Source organism: Solanum dulcamara, chromosome 7 (genome assembly GCF_947179165.1).
Source record: "Solanum dulcamara chromosome 7, daSolDulc1.2, whole genome shotgun sequence".
NCBI lineage: Eukaryota > Viridiplantae > Streptophyta > Magnoliopsida > Solanales > Solanaceae > Solanum > Solanum dulcamara.
Window position 1 is genome coordinate 6,683,710 of NC_077243.1, and position 17,449 is coordinate 6,701,158.

General features: G+C 37.4%; 3 protein-coding genes across 3 annotated transcripts; all 3 read left to right on the plus strand.

Annotated features, from left to right (window-relative positions):
- Nucleotides 1–428: 428 nt before the first annotated feature.
- On the plus strand, nt 429–1,769 carry LOC129893966 (pentatricopeptide repeat-containing protein At1g05750, chloroplastic-like). The gene has a single exon (XM_055969428.1). It carries the CDS (start codon nt 429–431, stop codon nt 1,767–1,769), a length of 1,341 nt encoding a protein of 446 aa, XP_055825403.1.
- Nucleotides 1,770–2,504: 735 nt separating this feature from the next.
- LOC129896187 (protein NEN1) lies at nt 2,505–8,098 on the plus strand. The gene is made up of 7 exons (XM_055972028.1): nt 2,505–2,589; nt 3,333–3,685; nt 3,824–3,981; nt 4,873–4,919; nt 5,435–5,498; nt 6,527–7,158; nt 7,591–8,098. Exons 2-7 carry the CDS (start codon nt 3,406–3,408, stop codon nt 7,823–7,825), a joined length of 1,416 nt encoding a protein of 471 aa, XP_055828003.1. The 5' UTR covers nt 2,505–2,589; nt 3,333–3,405; the 3' UTR covers nt 7,826–8,098.
- A 2,430-nt stretch (nt 8,099–10,528) lies between these two features.
- Nucleotides 10,529–17,327, plus strand: LOC129893772 (two-component response regulator-like APRR1). The gene is made up of 6 exons (XM_055969158.1): nt 10,529–11,615; nt 12,420–12,581; nt 12,671–12,804; nt 13,112–13,282; nt 14,637–14,733; nt 15,806–17,327. Exons 1-6 carry the CDS (start codon nt 11,480–11,482, stop codon nt 16,765–16,767), a joined length of 1,662 nt encoding a protein of 553 aa, XP_055825133.1. The 5' UTR covers nt 10,529–11,479; the 3' UTR covers nt 16,768–17,327.
- The last annotated feature ends 122 nt before the right edge of the window (nt 17,328–17,449 follow it).

The following is a 17,449-nucleotide window of genomic DNA, read 5'->3' on the forward strand; positions in this document are numbered from 1 at the left end:
CTGCATTTCACTGCACAGGAAGGCAATAGACCGAAGTACAAATAATGAGTTGCTAGTGTAAAAGGCTACCCTACTACAATTATATTTTGGTGGTTTAAAGAAGAAGTTGAATGCCAGTTGAAAAATCAGTTCCCGCCAAGCAGAGAGGATCAAGAGCGCTCCAACAACGTCTCTTCTCTCTATTGCAGAGCTGCAAATCCATCAAACAGCTAACACAAATCCACGCCCACGTTATCACCAATGGCTTTACCCATAAAAATTTCATTCTTGTAAGATTACTTTCTCCTTTCGTAACATCTTACAGTCTCAAATATGCTGACCAAATCTTCAGTCAAGTTCGAAGTCCAAGCACTACCCTTTGGAACCAAATCATCAGGGGACATGCCCGTAGTGAAACCCCACATAAATCTGTTGAGCTTTTTAATCAAATGGAAAAATTAACTGCTATGCCTGATGGGTACACATATTCCTATGTACTTAATGGTTGCTCAAAAGGGGGTTTGTTCAGGGAAGGTCAGCAGCTTCATGGGAAGATTTTAAAAAATTGGTCTTTGCTAAATGTATTTGTTCAGACTAATTTGGTTAATTTATATTCAACTACCAGAGGGGAAAACTGCATTGATGATGCACGGAAGGTGTTTGATGAAATGATCGGCAAAAATGTTGTGACTTGGAATTCATTGCTTTTTGGGTATTTTAGAACTGGAGATGTTGATGAGGCTCTTAGAATTTTCAATGAGATGCCAGATAAGAATGTTGTTTCCTGGACGACGGTGATAGCAGGATGTACGCAGAATGGAAGATGTCAACATGCGCTAGCTCTGTTTCGCCTGATGCAAAGGCACCATGTGGAATTTGATCAGGTGACTTTAGTGGCTGTTTTATCAGCTTGTGCTGAATCGGGAGCTCTGGATCTGGGGAAGTGGATTCATTCACGTGTTGTTGAGTCCTCACAGTTTAGGAATGAGCCGGTGCTGGTGTCATTTTACAATGCACTTATACATATGTATGCTAGTTGTGGTGAAATAGATGAAGCTTATAGGGTATTTGAAGGGATGCCAAGAAGAAACTCAGTTTCTTGGACCAGTATGATCACAAGTTTTGCAAAACAAGGGCATGCACAGGAGGCTCTTACTGTTTTCCAGCAGATGGAAAGTTGGGGAGGAAATGATGTTAGGCCGGATGAGATAACATTCTTAGGTATTATGTTTGCTTGCAGTCATGCTGGTTATGTCAATGAGGGATACAGATACTTTAGATGTATGAAAGAGACTTGGGATGTTGAACCGAGGATTGAGCACTATGGATGCATGGTTGATATGCTAAGTCGTGCTGGACTTTTCGATGAAGCCGTGGCGCTTGTTGAGACAATGCCTATGAAGCCAAACGAGGCTGTTTGGGGTGCTCTTCTTGGTGGATGCAAGATACACAAAAATGTGAGACTGGCTTCTAGCATAGCTGAAAAGTTGGTTGTGGAGCTTGAACCTGATAGAGCTGCTGGCTACTTTGTGCTCTTGTCAAATCTATATGCAGCTGATAAGAGGTGGCAAGATGTTGTCATCACAAGACAGAAGATGTTTTGGATGGGAGTAAAGAAGCCTCCTGGTCAAAGCAAAATTGAAGCTGATGGTATCATTCATAATTTTCTGGCCAGTGACCTAAGTCACAAGCATACTTGTTCAGTCTATGAGATGCTTGGTCTGCTCACTAGTCAAGCCAAATTGCAAGGTTACCAGCCAAGTATTTCTGAGGAGGAACTAATAGTTTGATGTAGATTTGTGACAATTTGAACTTTCAAGGAGTGGAGCAAGTGTTTGGAATATATCCACCTCACCCAGTTGAACCTCATCCCCTAGTAATTTGCTGGTAAGTAATTTGCATGGTCCGTCTTCTCTTTTAGCAACTGATGGCAATGAGAAGTTCTCTTTTGGAGATGGGGAATGTGGCGGTATCTCCAAATAACAATAGGATCGTAAAATCTGGATTTTTTGCATCAACAATAGCAATGCCAGATACAGTTCTTAAATATCTCGAGTGGATGATGATTTTTCATGATCACCCTTTTGCCAAAGAGCTGGTCTGCTACTGCTTTTATGCTGGTTTTCCTGAACTTGCGTGAGGATTCAGCAAACAGTGAGCATCTTTTAAGTAATGTAAATTTTGTAGCATGTCCTTGCAGTTGGGAAGAGGAAAGTTCTTGCTGAAAAAGCACAGCAGGAAAATGATTGAACACTGCAAGTAACGTTCCAGCTCACAGTGATGATGCTTAACATAGTTACACAACATGTACAGTAATTCTTATAAACTCCTCCCCTTCTATCTGAATCGTAATCTATTTTCACTTCAGGTAAATTGTATGTCTCACAAAAACAAGGATACTCATTTGGCACTTAAATAGATAGGGGAAGTTCAATAATGGTGACAACATCAGATATGAGTTTCATGTTGATTGCATATGTAAATTGATTCTGGCAGAACACCTGACCATTATCTACAAAAATATCAAATTTTTTGGGGTGGAATCCAGAAGTGAAGTGGCAACACAATGCTATTGTGGAACCTCTGCAACAGCATAGCGACATTTTACAGGTAGCTAGCAAGTATTGGTTATTTGAGGAACTCCAAGTTGTCCCTGAAGGCGTCTTGTCTAGATTTATTACTGTAATTCGATGTAAAACTAAACATTATTTTTTCTGGTTAGTAATAAGTAGTAGCATTTGAGACATTAAAGTCTTTATTGATAATAGTTTTATGCAATACATACACCCTTGCCTCGAACGAATTCCTTCTTTATCTTTTTTGGTTTATGACAACAAAATAATAAAAGTTTCTTTGTTCGAATTAGCCAGTTTTTATGTGATCAGATCCGAATTTGTTCACAAAGATAGACATTAACCGAAATTTTGATTACATCTAAAGCTTCTTCATATAGATTTCTAGACAACTAAGGAAGAGAGACGTGAGGTTGAGGTATAGTACTAACGTTCAGGTAATAGTGGTATACACGTTAAGAACTACTAAACAATATAGTAATTCATTTGACATCAACTTTAGGTTTTAGAATCATATTCCCTTTAGGATATCCCTGCGCTAAACAAAGAATATGGCCAGCAGTTATGTTCTCCCAAGTCTTAGCCAAAAAATTAAGCCAATTTTTAATTTATCAAATTACTTTTGGAAATAATATGTGATAATGGACTAGTTAAAAATTGTTCCTTTCCTGATTATTATTTTTTTCAAAAAAAATGTTGGCGGGATAGAGCATGAATAGAAATTTTGAACCTGCAAATAAAGGAAGCTTCTTCGTTTCGTGTGAAACATTTCTCATGCAGGGCTATACATATCCATAAAATCTGCTGGAAGAAAGCAACATTTTCCCTGGCTAGTGTTTGATTTTCAGAGCTGATGATGATGGGCGATGAGAGGATGGAGGTAGCCTTCTTCGACGTTGAAACTACTGTACCGACCCGACCCGGACAAGGATTTGCTATCTTGGAGTTTGGGGCTATCCTTGTTTGTCCAAGGAAGCTCGTCGAGCAAGAGACTTATTCCACTCTCGTACGGCCCACTGATCTCTCCCTCATTTCCACCCTCTCCGTTCGCTGTAACGGCATTAACCCTGAAGCAATCACATCTGCTCCCACCTTCGCTGAAATCGCTGAAAAAGTCTATGACATTCTCCATGGTTAGCTAGCTTCACACCACCCAGCTCCCCTGTTTATCTCTTTCTAAGTGCCTTTTGAAAGTTTATTCATTTCAGTGTTTTTGAGCTGTATTTTCGATTAGGTGATTTTTGGATGTGCTTGTTATGTGGTTCGTGCAGGAAGAATATGGGCAGGCCACAATATACTGAAATTTGATTGTCACCGGATACGGGAAGCATTTGCTGGAATTAATAAGCCAGCACCAGAGCCTAGAGGAATTATTGATACATTGGCCTTATTGACTCAGAGATTTGGAAGGAGAGCTGGTGACATGAAGGTAAAAAAAAAATATCCCAAATGTATGGAAAAACAGGCAATATTAGTTACTGGATTAGAACTAATCAATTAATTCATAAATCAATGTGGTTGATGCATTTTGGCAAGAGTTTGCGTCAATGGTTATCAACATCTTTTTCTCTATTGAAGTCACTGAACAATGAAGGAAACGGAAATAAAAAAAACTGTTTTACAAATATCCAATATATGAAGGGGAGCCTTGGAGTAACTGGTAAAGTTGCTGTCATGTGACCAGGAGGTCACGGGTTCAAGCCTTGGAAACAGCCTCTGGCAGAAATGCAAGGTAAGGCTGCGTACAATAGACTCTTGTGGTCAGGCCCTTCCCCGGACCCTGCGCATAGCGGGAGCCTTAGTGCACCGGGCTGCCCTTTTTTACAAATATCCAATATGTGCTACTATTAGCCTAATAAATTGCCCTATTTTTGTGAAGCATGTCATCTAGGAGCATATACTTTCTTTTGTTACCTTTGGGATTTTCTTTTCTCAAACTTAAAATATGATAATCTCCATCCTCCCAGATCTCGCTTTTTTATTTGGTTATTAAAATGGATATGTAATGCTGTTCTATTTCTGTAATCTCTGTTTTAGTCTTATTAAGAAGTTAAAAAAAATGAGAAAATTGGAAAAAAGTATGCATCACTAGATACCAGACACTGTTTCAAGACAAGCAGGAGTATTCAATGCAAGCATACTTTACACTGCATATTGGACATTTTACACTTGCAGTTTAGGCCACTTCTGCTAAATAGGAGACGTTGCTTAAGTTTTGGGTACGGTAATGGACGTAATCTCAAGGGTACAAGTGATGAATTCTTACTTTCAAGGGTTGGCTGCTGATTGGGTTTTTTTCTTTTTTTAATTCATTTATCAGCTGGCCTCTCTTGCTACTTATTTTGGCCTTGGACAGCAAACACATAGGTAAAATAGTTTTTCCTTTTTTGTGTGCACTTTTGCCCTTGGTTGAAAAATATTATTTGTAACGTGAGCTTAATGTTCTTTGATCCCATTGTGTACCTTTATTGACTAGTAGGTTGGACAGCGTGGACTAGGCTTATTTCCTTCTCTTTAACTTCTCAATGTGCTTATTCTTGCTCAATATACGACAATAAGCATCACAGAATATGTTAATACAGTTTGCTTCATGTCTTCTTTTTCTTGTTTTTCGCAACTTCGTTCTGTAAGTTACCACCTTGTTTTTAGCATCCTTTTTTCTGGCCTCTGTTTGAAGCAGAGGATTGCGACGGTCACTCTTGTTATTCTAACAGATTCAGTTACTCTAATTTAACTGTCACAAAAACTGAGAAATTTACTGTTGTAGAAAATGTAATGTGCTCTTCATTTGATACTTAGAATGCTTCTTTTATGTTGAATTGCAAGTTCTTACTCTTTCAATTGATATTGAGTTTGCAAATATTCCCTGTGATTATTTTCAGGAGTTTGGATGATGTCCGAATGAATCTTGAAGTGCTGAAGTACTGTGCAACTGTCTTGTTTATGGTAAGCTAGTCATCCATCACAGCTGCTATTTTTTGTTTGTCTGTTTGGTGATGATGCATAAAGTTGGAGAACGTTGAAAGTTAATTTCTTGTTGTTCCTTGTTGGGTCCTTTGCCAGCCATCAATATTGAGTGGGATATATCTAAACTAGGTGCATCGTGCTACAAATTTATTCTTCCATGGTTCTGTTCCACGTTATACCAACATAGGAAATCCATAGCATGACAGCCTGTTCCTTGTTTTTGTATGTTACTAAACACCTGAAAGACTGCAGTGATGAGAATAATTCATCAATGCAATGGACTTTTGTACCTTTCCCTTTTCATAATCTCATCCTCAGGCGATCCTGCATCTGCTCTTCCTCCTCCTGTTCCACACATGCCTAGCCAGAAAAAGAGGAAGAAGGACAACGGAGTTAAATGTGATACTTGAAGCTCTAGTTTTTGCAGCTATCAAAATACAGATCCATTCTACTTTTAACTTCTTCTTCTTTCAACAATAAAAATATCAGTGACACTAACCGATGGCAAGATAAAGGAGATCTTTCCTTTTGCCTTAACGGAGGCATGAGTTGTCTTTTGGCTGACTACTGGCAAAGGCTAGAGTTTGACGTCATACTAGGATAACATATGATGTAGAACTCGTCACAACTTTTGACTGGTTTAACACTTTGACCTTTGATAAATAGTCAAACGGTGCCACTGCTGAGCCTCTGATCATGACCCTTAGGATGGCTTTGGATGGACTGACCAAAATTTGATTCATCAAATGTTTATATTATACTGAAGCTCTGCAAGTAATAAGTTAAGCCTTGTTTGAATTTTAATCCAGTGTCCCAGACTGGATCCTATTGTAATTTCAACCTTTTGGTTCTAGCACTTCCATTAGCCCGCTGATGCTTAGCTCGCCCTTAAATGGATGCATTCATGTAGATGTTATAGGTCACTCTATGAGCTCAGGATTGATATTATTTGCTTTCTTAACTTCTGTTTGGGCTGAACAGAGTAATGAATTATGGCTTTGCTGCAGGAATCCAGCCTGCCAGACATATTTACAGAGAATAGTTGGGTGTCTCCTAATGCTATTACAAGAAGCCGAACAATTGGGAGAGCTTCTCCAGAGAAGACTGGCTTCAGTGCAGATACACCCTCACCAAGCATCAAGATAGAAAGTCATGTCAAATCTACAGTAGAAATCAATCCCTTTAACATGGACGAATTAGAGGAATCCGTTCTGTCAGATGTCATGGGAGATGAATCTGGTTCATATTCTCCAGGATCTTCCACAACTGCAACTGAGAGTTTCATTGGCTGGAATGACTTCTTAGAACCAAATGAAATCTCCATACCTTCTGTCTCTGTAAGTCTTGCCCCTTTTTATCGTGGGTCTCAGAAGATACAAGTATTGCACGACTATGGTGAACTGCAAGTTTGTTGTAGACGAATGAAGGTGCGATTTGATATTAGTAAAAAGTATGTTAATAAAGCTGGTTGGCCACGACTGAGCTTTGTGGTTGATGCATCATCGGATCTATGCAAAATCTTGGATGTAGTTGATGATCATGCTCAAAAGCTGTCTGTGGACTCAGGTAGCAGCTCAGAGTGGAGGCCTGTGGTAACTAGAAAGCCTGGATTTATGAACTATCCTACTGTCCGTTTAAAGTAAGTTTAGATCTTTCTTCTTTTTTTTTCCACCTCCTACAAGTAAATATGCTTAGTTTCCCTGTTTTACCAAGACTAGGTAACCTTATGCTTGCCATTTTCTTGCATGTATAGTTCATGTTAAAATTTTCTTCATCCCTTCTCACCTCAGGCTCTCTAATGTTAGAGGGTGGATACATGTCACTAACAAATTATGTGCCCTTATCCCAAGTCACTACATGAGTTATTTTCGAGTTCTTTAGTTCATGGTTATCCCAAGTTTCTTATTAAAAGTTAGGACATAAGAGTTGTGAAATACACCAGATAAAGTGGCAGTGTGATATTTTACGTTCTCTGTTAATCCTGCTCCATTTATCGGAACAAGCAGCCTCTTTCTACTGACGATGGTCCTTCTGTGCTATAAGCTAACTTCTAACATTTGTAAACATGCAGTTTACCAACTGTTATAGATGGTAATATTTTCCGTTGGATCACGGAGATATACCAGAAAGAATCTTCCACAACACAGAAGCTCGTGATCTTTAGTAGATTTGATATGGAAGAACTGGAATCCTTGATAAAACCGGGAACATTCGTGGATGCTTACTTCTCATTGGATTCATATGACGTCCAACAGAATGCTGGCATCCGCTTAGTTGCAAACAAGTTGATTGTGAATTCCACCTGATAGATCAGATCCCAGATTTGACTTGTATGAACGTGGACTGCTTGTGAGATTTCACAAGAAAGTTGCTGTGAAATCTTTTCAGAGTGAGATTTAATTAGCTCTCTTGTAGGATTTGAATTGAAAATATGAAGGGTTTGTCATACTTTGACTTTGCAAATGATTTTTAGTTCAATTGCTTCCAAATATAGGAGCAATCAATGTTTACTCCTCAACTCACTTTTTATGATTATACATATTTCCCAACTGAGTAACTTTTGTGGCTCTCCACCTCCACTAGGCACGAGTAATAATCTACCCTCTTTAGGTTCTACTAATTGAATTATACTAAATATGTTGTTGTTGTTAAGTAACTTTTGTCTCTTAATGCCCACTTGCCTTTGGAAAGTGGATGATGTCTCAATTATAATACTACTAGTACACCATAATTGACTTTTGTCGCCTTGATTATAATTGTTCATCAATTTCTACTAGGAAAAATATCTAAATTAATTCATTCTGGCAAAATTAACTAAAGTATTAGTTGAGTTCAAATTAAATGGGTGTTCAAATTAAATGGATCGTTAATCCTGCTTTTAATTTTTCATTTAGTCGAATTATGGCACTTATATGTGGTGATCTGATTGTTTTGTAACTTTTGTCTCCCAAACGGTCACGTGACCGCACGCCACCATGTGGTCCTTTGCACTATGATTATTTATACAATTTTGCTAGTTGACATAAAACTTTAAATTGCTTTTATTTTAGCTTTGAAAATGTCTTTCTCAATCAGAACAGATGCGGTGGATGGAGCTGCTCCTCCCTTAACTAGAGGTCTAGAGTTTTCGAGCTTTGGTTATGAAAAAATTCTTGATAAGGAGTGTTTTCCCTCAAATGGACCCTAGCGAACTTAGATTTATCGAACTCTAATGCGGATATCGAACACCAAATGAAATTTAAAAAAATAAAAAAAATACTTTTCTCAAGAATAAAGGCAAAGGCATATTGGCACAAAATAATTGCTATGAAAATGAAGGATGAGAAAAGAACATGATTACTTGTAAGCTCTCTTGGAAAAAAAGTACTTATTAAGAAGAAACTTATTAGCTTAGTTAAAAGACAAAATGATGTATGCAGAAAACTTCATTATTTTGTATAGAAATTACTTTCTCCGTTTAATTTTACTTATTCACTATATCAAAACAATATTTTTTAATACTTGTCTACTTTAGCATATCAAGAAAAATATTTTTTTTTTTTACTATTACCATTAATTATATCACTCATTTCAAAAAAAAATAAACAAGTCCATTAAAACTATAACACCCGTAAATATGAATATTATGGTAAAAACATGTATTTCATTTATTATTTCTAAAGCATGGAAATGAAATAAAAGAGAGTATATTTTGATCTTCATTTGATGTACGCAAGCGAAAGCAAAATTTACATTGAGGATTACAATGGTATGACTGAGACTCCTTAATTTAATCGGACTAATTCTGTACACTAAAAGAAAAGCAAACTTTTCTTTACTCACGTGCTCCAAAAAATAATGACATATTCAATATAATCTCATAAATAAAATTTAGGTATCGTAATATATATAACGATTTTATTTCTATTTTTTATGAGATAAAAAATTGATTTTGATAGATCCTCAACTCGACAAACAAAACAGGAAATTGAAGCATGACATAAAGTAGCAAGATACATATAGCAAGTAAAGAAACATGTAGTGATAAACACAGAAGAAAAGGAAAAACACGATTACAAAATAAAAAGACGATTACACTCAACTATCTACTAACAACTTAATTCTTGATTCCACCTATCCTATCTAGAATCATATTTTCAGTAAATTGAAATTATTTCCCGTCATATATAATCACCTCCTCGACAAAGAAATACCTCATTGAAGAATATATTTTGTTTGGTTTCATAGGGGTCAAGATAGAACACATCAATTTATGTGGAGGATGGAAGTGGGCGTAGCTGGCACGCGGCGTAAGATAGTGGGATATAAATACGTGGAAAGTGCGAAGAAAAAAGTGAAAAGGGAAAAAGAACAAAAAGGGTAAAAAAAAAAAAGAAGAAGTTCTAGAAATAGAGGAGATGCCATGTATAAAAAGTGTGTTTGGATTGAATTTGTGAAGGAGAGACTTTTAGGTCCTCAATATGTACAACGTTTTTTATTGGTTGCTGGATTGGATTCTGCAAAAATAAATTTAAAGGCCCAATTTTCCCCACCACTTGTGTATATATTCTTTACGTGTGAAGCCAACTTGCATTCAATTGAATCCACAATTTACATCAATGGTCAATAATACAGTTTGTTTCGCAATTTTTGATTTCTTTAAACTACTGAGATTAAGTGTTTCTATGTTGAAACAATCGAAGAAAGCTATTAAAACGGTAGGGCTTATTAAGGCCTCCGTTGAATTGACAAAGGTGAAGTAAATTGGGTTGTAAAAAATTGCAAAGGAAGAAATAAGACTGTAAGAAGTACTAAATTCTTTAAAGTATATGAATTTTGAAATTCTTAAATATAAAATTAGAGATTAACTTAATGATTGAGGGATCAAAACTCTCCTTTAAGTTTTAAAATTCAAATCCCACGTAATATATTTTTATTTTTCGAACCCCAAAATCTCACACTGATGGTGAAAAAAGGTAGGAAACAAAAAATGATAGGAACAGATAAGATCAGAACAAAGAATAACATGCTTGAAGATTGAAGGCAAGTTGGTCTCACACGTGAGGAATATATACGTGTGGAGAAAATTGGGCCTTCCAATTTATATTTGGGGACCCGAATCCAATCCAATTAACCAATAAGAAACCTTATACATATTGCGGGCCTCTTTCTCCTTCCAAAATTCACAATCCAAACACGCCTTTACTAGATCTTCACGTGACGTGGCATCTCCTCTATCTCTAACAAAATATCCTCCCACTCACTTTTTGCTCTTTTTGATCTTTTGCCTTTCACTTTTTTTCTCCACGTAATTACATTCCACTATCTTACGCCGCGTGCCAGCTACGCCTACTTCATCCAATCACCACCGTTGGTTTTTTCCTTATTCTAGGGCTCAGATACTTTCACCCCCAAAACACAGCGCACTTTAGCTCTCACCATCTACCTAAAAGGTGCTATATTAAAATATTTTATTTTTCGTCGGCCTGAAAAAAGCTGAAACTTTTGGACGACCACTCAGAACCTTACGAGCCAGAAGAAACTCCTCCTTTTCTTTTCTTTTTTTGGCTTCATTTTTGCTAACTTGACTCTTACTCAAGGTTAGGTAGAACCGATTTAGGAAGTTTGTACAGATTTACCGGTAGTAGTTCTTGCTAACATGCGTCGGCGGATCGGTCGGACGAACGGTGTTTCCGGTTGTTGATTCCGTCCGGTGTGCCGTAGACTTTGTTGTTTGTTTGTTTATCAAAGCATAAGAGCAGAAGCACTGTTGAAAACGGGATGTATATCCTTGCGTTGGATAAGATTGACTAGGTGATCTGTTAATGAAACCGGCTGAAATAGAAACTGTAAGTTCTAATTTTACTCATAGTGAAGAGAGGAAAGTGATTTTAATGGAGGTTTTGTAGTAGTGATATTGGGGGAGTGGGGGGTTTTGATCTGGAATTTTGAAGTTTGTTGATTTGAGTATTTTCCTGGAGATGATGGAGAAGAATGGGATTGTTAAGAGTGGGGATGGGTTCATTGATAGGAGTAAAGTGCGGATATTACTGTGTGATAAAGATGTTAAGAGCTCGCAGGAAGTTCTTACACTCTTGTGCAAATGTTCTTATCAAGGTAATATTCAACTCTTGTGTTTATTGTTTTTCTTTTATTTCATTATTGATAGTCTTATATATGTGTTATGTGCGATTTGATATGGGATGATTTATGTTTTTCTCCTAAAGAGGGTAATAGAATTAATGTGAACTAAGGTCTTATAGGTACTCTTGTTCTGAGTGGAATGTTTTTGTTAATCTTAATTTAACTCCCGTTGTTTATAGATGATAGATCACTTGCTTTATCTAACATGAGCTCTGATTTCCCAACTTAAGCATGTTACTTCTCCTTGATCTTTTTGAAGATTAATGTTCATTCAGTTCATCTCTCAGCTCACACTTTAAATTAAATTGCTGATGTCTTGTAATAATAGTGATAGAGGCTTTCTTCGCCTCATCTAATTATTGAAGGTCTGGGAGAGGAGTGGGGCAGAATTCAGTTTTGCAACCTTGCCAAAAGGTTCAAGTTCAACTATCCCAAGTTCTTCCCCCTTCCCAAACCGAGAAATGCAACAAAATGAGAAGAAAATGGAAATGGAGAGTAGAACTGGATCTTTAAAAAGGAATAATTCGCACAGAGTAGCTTAGTTGGTATTAATTATTTCCCATCTCAGAATAGATAGATGAAATAATGAAAACAAACTAAAGGATAGAGGACACTTGGGGGCTAGTGGTGGCTGGGGTAAGATGCTTGTGTTAGTAAGTTACCCTTTTTTTACTCCTAGGTCAGTCTGCAGTTGGCTACTTGGCTTTAATACACATGGTACTTTTTAAGGCAGCATTGCATGTTCTTGTGTTGATGGTGGTAATTGTTTCTTTGCAGTGACTTCAGTGAGGTCACCCAGACAGGTGATTGATGCGCTGAATGCTGAAGGACCTGATATCGATATCATTCTTTCTGAAGTAGACCTTCCTATGACCAAAGGATACAAGATGTTGAAATACATAATGAAGGATAAAGAACTGCGGCGTATTCCTGTGATCAGTAAGCATAACTTTGTATAAATTGTAACTTGATTTCGACTGTACTGAAAGAGCAGTAAAATATTTCATTGTTTTTTTTTCCTTTCCTAGTGATGTCGTCACAAGATGAAGTCTCTATTGTCGTCAAGTGCCTCAAATTTGGAGCAGCTGACTACCTTGTGAAGCCTCTCCGCACTAATGAGCTGTTGAACTTGTGGACTCACATGTGGAGAAGAAGGCAAATGGCATGTATTTTATTTGGTCGCTTAACAATTCTTCTTAGCAATTGCATTTCTCTTACTTGAAAGACTTTGGTAGATTTAGTGTAAAGGTAAATAGAAGGCTAGGCGCATGTTCTTAATAAAGAAGCAAAAAATGTTTGGACCCTGCATGTTCTTAATAAAGAAGCAAAAAATGTTTGGACCCTTTTTATTTTTGACATCATTTTCCTTTGGGGTGCATGCATGGAACTTCCTATAATTTTGGATTCTTATATGTTCTATGACAAACATCCATGTAATATTCCTTGCTTTTCTCTTGTTTCATGTACAGCTTGGACTAGCAGAGAAGAACATCTTGAGTTATTATGACTTTGATTTGATTGTATCAGACCCCAGTGATCCTAATACAAATAGCACTACTCTTTTCTCTGATGATACTGATGATAAGTCCCGGAAGAGTGTCAATCTGGAAGTATGTCCATCTATTCAGTTCGAAGATGAGGTAATTTTGCATGGAAGCACAAATTTTCATAACATTACTATTAAAATTCATCATTGTGCTTTCATATTTTCTCTGTATTCAAGGCGACTGTTAGGTGTGCATCAGTGACTTGTTCTTTTGTAAGTCTGTAATTTGGAGATAAACCTTGAAAGTGTGGAGGCCAGAATTGAAAGTTGACATAAGTAAGTGGTATCTGAAATTTTACGGTTGACTTCTTGGTTTGGGGGGGGGGGGGGCTTTACTTTAAAAACTTAATGCCTTTGGTGCTGGCACACTCTGTTTCCTCCTACAGGGAAACTGGAAGCTGAACTATCATCAGACCTTTGACTAATTGAGTTGATGTGGCTGTTACTTTTAGGTCGACATACTTATGGTTTCTTTAGCAAGATAGGTTTTTATTCGAATATGGTCTACCGTGGTCGCGGACCAAACTCAATCTCTTGGAATAATTCATGGTAGCTAGCAGCTCTAATATCCCAATACCTGGATGATGAACCTAAATTCATGGAAGCACCAGAAGCTCTTTTTGTTTTGAAAATTACATGCAAATTATGTTTTCTAGGTGCAGAACATATTCACTCAACAACCACATAGTCATTTTCTGGGGTCTACCTCCATTTGTCAATGTGCTGTTTATTAAATTTTTGGATAGAGTTAAAACCTGTTTTCTTCCTTTCTTAATGATAGTGAGCTGATTTAAGCTATTATTTATATGTCGTCATTAGCAGATATAGGCATACCCCTTTACTAAAATGTTATTTTCTTGTTTCCTAGCTGTAACTGCCAAATTGTTGAGCTTATCTAACTGCCAATGGTTATGAAATCGCTTTGATTGAAAAGCAAGTTGATGATGCCATAAGCCAAACGGGCGGTGCAGACCATTGTAAAGGGTGGTGGTAATATGCTAAATTTATTAACAACCAAATAAATTGCTAAAGCAATTTAATTGCTGCTAGCAAATCTTAAACATCTAAGCACACTATATAACAGCTGTAATGCACATTGGTTTTGCATCAATTCCAAGTGACAAACAACTAGCTGAGAGAAAGCATTAGTAATTTAGAGTGAAGGGGCTTTTTGCATCTTTACACCCAACCTTCAGACTTTTAAAGAGACTTAACCATTACTTTTACAAGACAATTATTATCTGATTCAAAGTTTAAAAGAATGATATACATTGCAAATTTTTAGGAGTGCAGCTTTCTGACCATTCTATTTGTTATATAAAAACCTTTTTTCATGCCTTTCTATGAACCTGTTACTGTTTTTGAACATTCAGCAATAGTTTCCTTCCTGATTAGAGAGGAATAAACTTACATATGATGGTATTGTCTCTTGGTTACTATATTTTCAGATCAATGCTGCTACCACTGCTGCTGCTGTAGAGACTGTGATTGTGGTTCCATTTGAGTGTCAGTATAATGTGCCAGGAACTAATAATCGACAGACAGGTCAGTGATTCATATGGCTTTAAGTCACTCATTCTCTTTGTTGAAATGATATTTACTTGCCATTATTTTCAACCTGAGGAACATAATGATTCACTGATCTCTCTAGAAAGCGAATACTACCTTTCATTAGTTTAATTTTTATTCTGCTGACAAGTTTGTTGAATACTATTTGATAAAGGAAGCAACATTGGGTTGACAGAGTAGGTTACCTATTACATATTTCACACCCATATGCAGAACTCAGCCTCCCGCCCACACACACAAATATCGATGGGTGTGTGTCAAATCCTCCAAAAGTGGTGCATTTTTTGAGGATCCGATAGGGTGCAACAATGTTCTTGGAGAGCCTGAGCAACATATTTAATCTTTTAGCTCTCAAAATTTGGTGCATAAACTATTTACTAGAAATGCGAGGCATGTCTAAGGTAGTGTCAGTGTAAACAAGTAACAGAAGCAGGCCTTAACTCTGTTTGTAGATTTGGCCTATGCTGAGGAAAAGTTTATGTCCGTATTCCTTTGCCTAAAGTCAGAGAAAGATATTAAGAGTTCGATGTATTTTATCACTGGAATGGTTTAGGGGGCTAGCGTCGTCCTCTCCTTATTAGTAGTACTATTTAGTAGTCACAGTAGTGTGTATTACTATCTGTTGCATTTTCTCTGTGCATTGCTATTTTGCTTGTCATATTTTTCTTGCAATCCTGCCTCTCTACCTCACCAAGGGTAGGGATAAGGTCCACCTACACTGGGTATGTTGGAATGGTTTAGGGCAATCATTGAGTACTTGTTAACGGATGTACATATGCCTTTAAATTTGTGTTCAAATAGCCCTTTTAAATTACATATGCCTTTAAATTTTTATGTTTAAATAACCCTTTTAAATGAGTTGCTTAATAAGCAACTTCAATGGTAATCTCTGTGCTCTAGTTGTATAGTAATATGTAACAGACCCGGAGATAGATTACTATGGGTAATATGCTTTGCCTTGTATTATTCTGAGAATCATAACAATCTGAGATGAACCTCTCCTATTTTTACAGATGGGTTTAAGTTTAATGTAATGCTTATTGAACAGGACAAATTTCTTCATTTCCTAAGAAGAGTAAACTGAAGATAGGTGAATCCTCAGCATTCTTTACCTACGTCAAATCAGGCATGCCTAAAAGCAATGACCAAGGAACGATCTCTACCCATGAAATTGTGGCTCCCCAATCAAGGATGGAAGAGAATACCAATGCAGCCGTAGGGCATTTAGAGATTGAAACTCAAATGCAAGTTAATGGAGATGCAGTTGAAAATCATTCACATGCTGATGACTATCCAAGTAGTAACAGTTTACCAGACTCATATTCCATGGAAAGGTCCTCTACCCCCCCTTTATCACTAGAATTACCGCAACAGAGGAACTCAAAGATGGAGGAGTTCTCGCAGGTGTACATGCATCCTCGCAATGAAGCCCAGCGTGATGCTGTGAATTTTCATGCTCAAACTGCTTATTCCTATTTTATGCCTGGAGCAATCAATCAAGTCATGATGCCACCATCAACACAGATGTATCAGAAGAACCTGCAAGATCTCCACAACCATGCTAATTCAGCTGTGTCACCTCAATATAATCATATGCCACCATGTCCCCCTCATATGAATGGGATGTCATCATTTCCTTACTACCCTATGGGCCTATGCTTAGGACCTGGCCAAATGCCAACACCACATCAATGGCCCCCGATTGGAAATTCGCCTTCGGCTGAAGGTAAGTGGAGCAAAGTTGATCGTAGAAAGGCTGCACTGATGAAGTTTAGACAGAAGAGGAAGGAAAGATGTTTTGACAAGAAGATCAGGTATGTTAACCGAAAAAAGCTGGCAGAACGGAGACCTCGTGTGAGAGGACAGTTTGTGAGGAAGGTAAATGGTGTGAATGTGGATCTTAATGGGCATCCTGCTTCAGCAGGTTATGATGACGATGATGAAGAGGATGAGGAGGAACAAACTAGAAATTTTGATTCACCTGAGGATGATCCATCCATGTGTCTATGATGATTGCAATCTTTTGGTAGTTTTCCTTGTCAATGAACAGCTTGTCTTCTCAGAATACCTGTGCCAAAGAGCTATTATACCTTGAGGATGAATGCAGAAAGATGATTTAGTTTTGATCAGTATGCCCACAAATGGAACAGGCCTGCTTTTCGACTTGCCTTCAGAGACTTGGTCTATCAGTTGTGCAATGAAAAATTAAGAAATCTTCCTGCTCCCACTGCTTTTCAGCATCATGTAACTATGTGTTAACAAGGTGAAAATATATCAAGCTAAATTCAGGAATCTAAGAGAAACCAATCTGAACAGGAGAACTTAATTGTGTTATGGTGGCTCTGGCTTTTCCTGTCTAATGTCACTGGAATTTAAAATCTATCTTGAAGTGGGGCGGCCAGAGCCTGTGATTTCACAGTCAAACAAGGTAATAAGATCACAGTGACATTCTTTCTGGGAACTGTTTTGAATTTTACAATATAAAAAAATAGATGGAGAAGGTATGTAACAGATAGATTGCGTTGTCAACTTTGAGATTTTGCCAAAGCTTAGTATAATCATTGTTTGCTGCTTCTATCCCATAACGGTGGCATATTAGTAAGCATTAGGTGATAGCCGAAAGTTATGCATGTTTTACTTGTTCAAAAGTAGTTAGAGGCTAGAGCCTCTTCCCTTGAAGATAATGTAAGTT

What these genes read in the sequence shown, in the direction of transcription:
- LOC129893966 (XM_055969428.1), top strand. Translation starts at nt 429, where the DNA reads ATGGAAAAATTAACTGCTATGCCTGATGGGTACACATATTCCTATGTA.
- LOC129896187 (XM_055972028.1), top strand. Translation starts at nt 3,406, where the DNA reads ATGATGATGGGCGATGAGAGGATGGAGGTAGCCTTCTTCGACGTTGAA. An exon ending in CTTGGACAGCAAACACATAG is followed by an intron (nt 4,920 to 5,434) that starts GTAAAATAGTTT and finishes GATTATTTTCAG; the next exon opens with GAGTTTGGATGATGTCCGAA. An exon ending in GTGCAACTGTCTTGTTTATG is followed by an intron (nt 5,499 to 6,526) that starts GTAAGCTAGTCA and finishes GCTTTGCTGCAG; the next exon opens with GAATCCAGCCTGCCAGACAT.
- LOC129893772 (XM_055969158.1), top strand. Translation starts at nt 11,480, where the DNA reads ATGATGGAGAAGAATGGGATTGTTAAGAGTGGGGATGGGTTCATTGAT. An exon ending in TGTGGAGAAGAAGGCAAATG is followed by an intron (nt 12,805 to 13,111) that starts GCATGTATTTTA and finishes TTTCATGTACAG; the next exon opens with CTTGGACTAGCAGAGAAGAA. An exon ending in CTATTCAGTTCGAAGATGAG is followed by an intron (nt 13,283 to 14,636) that starts GTAATTTTGCAT and finishes CTATATTTTCAG; the next exon opens with ATCAATGCTGCTACCACTGC.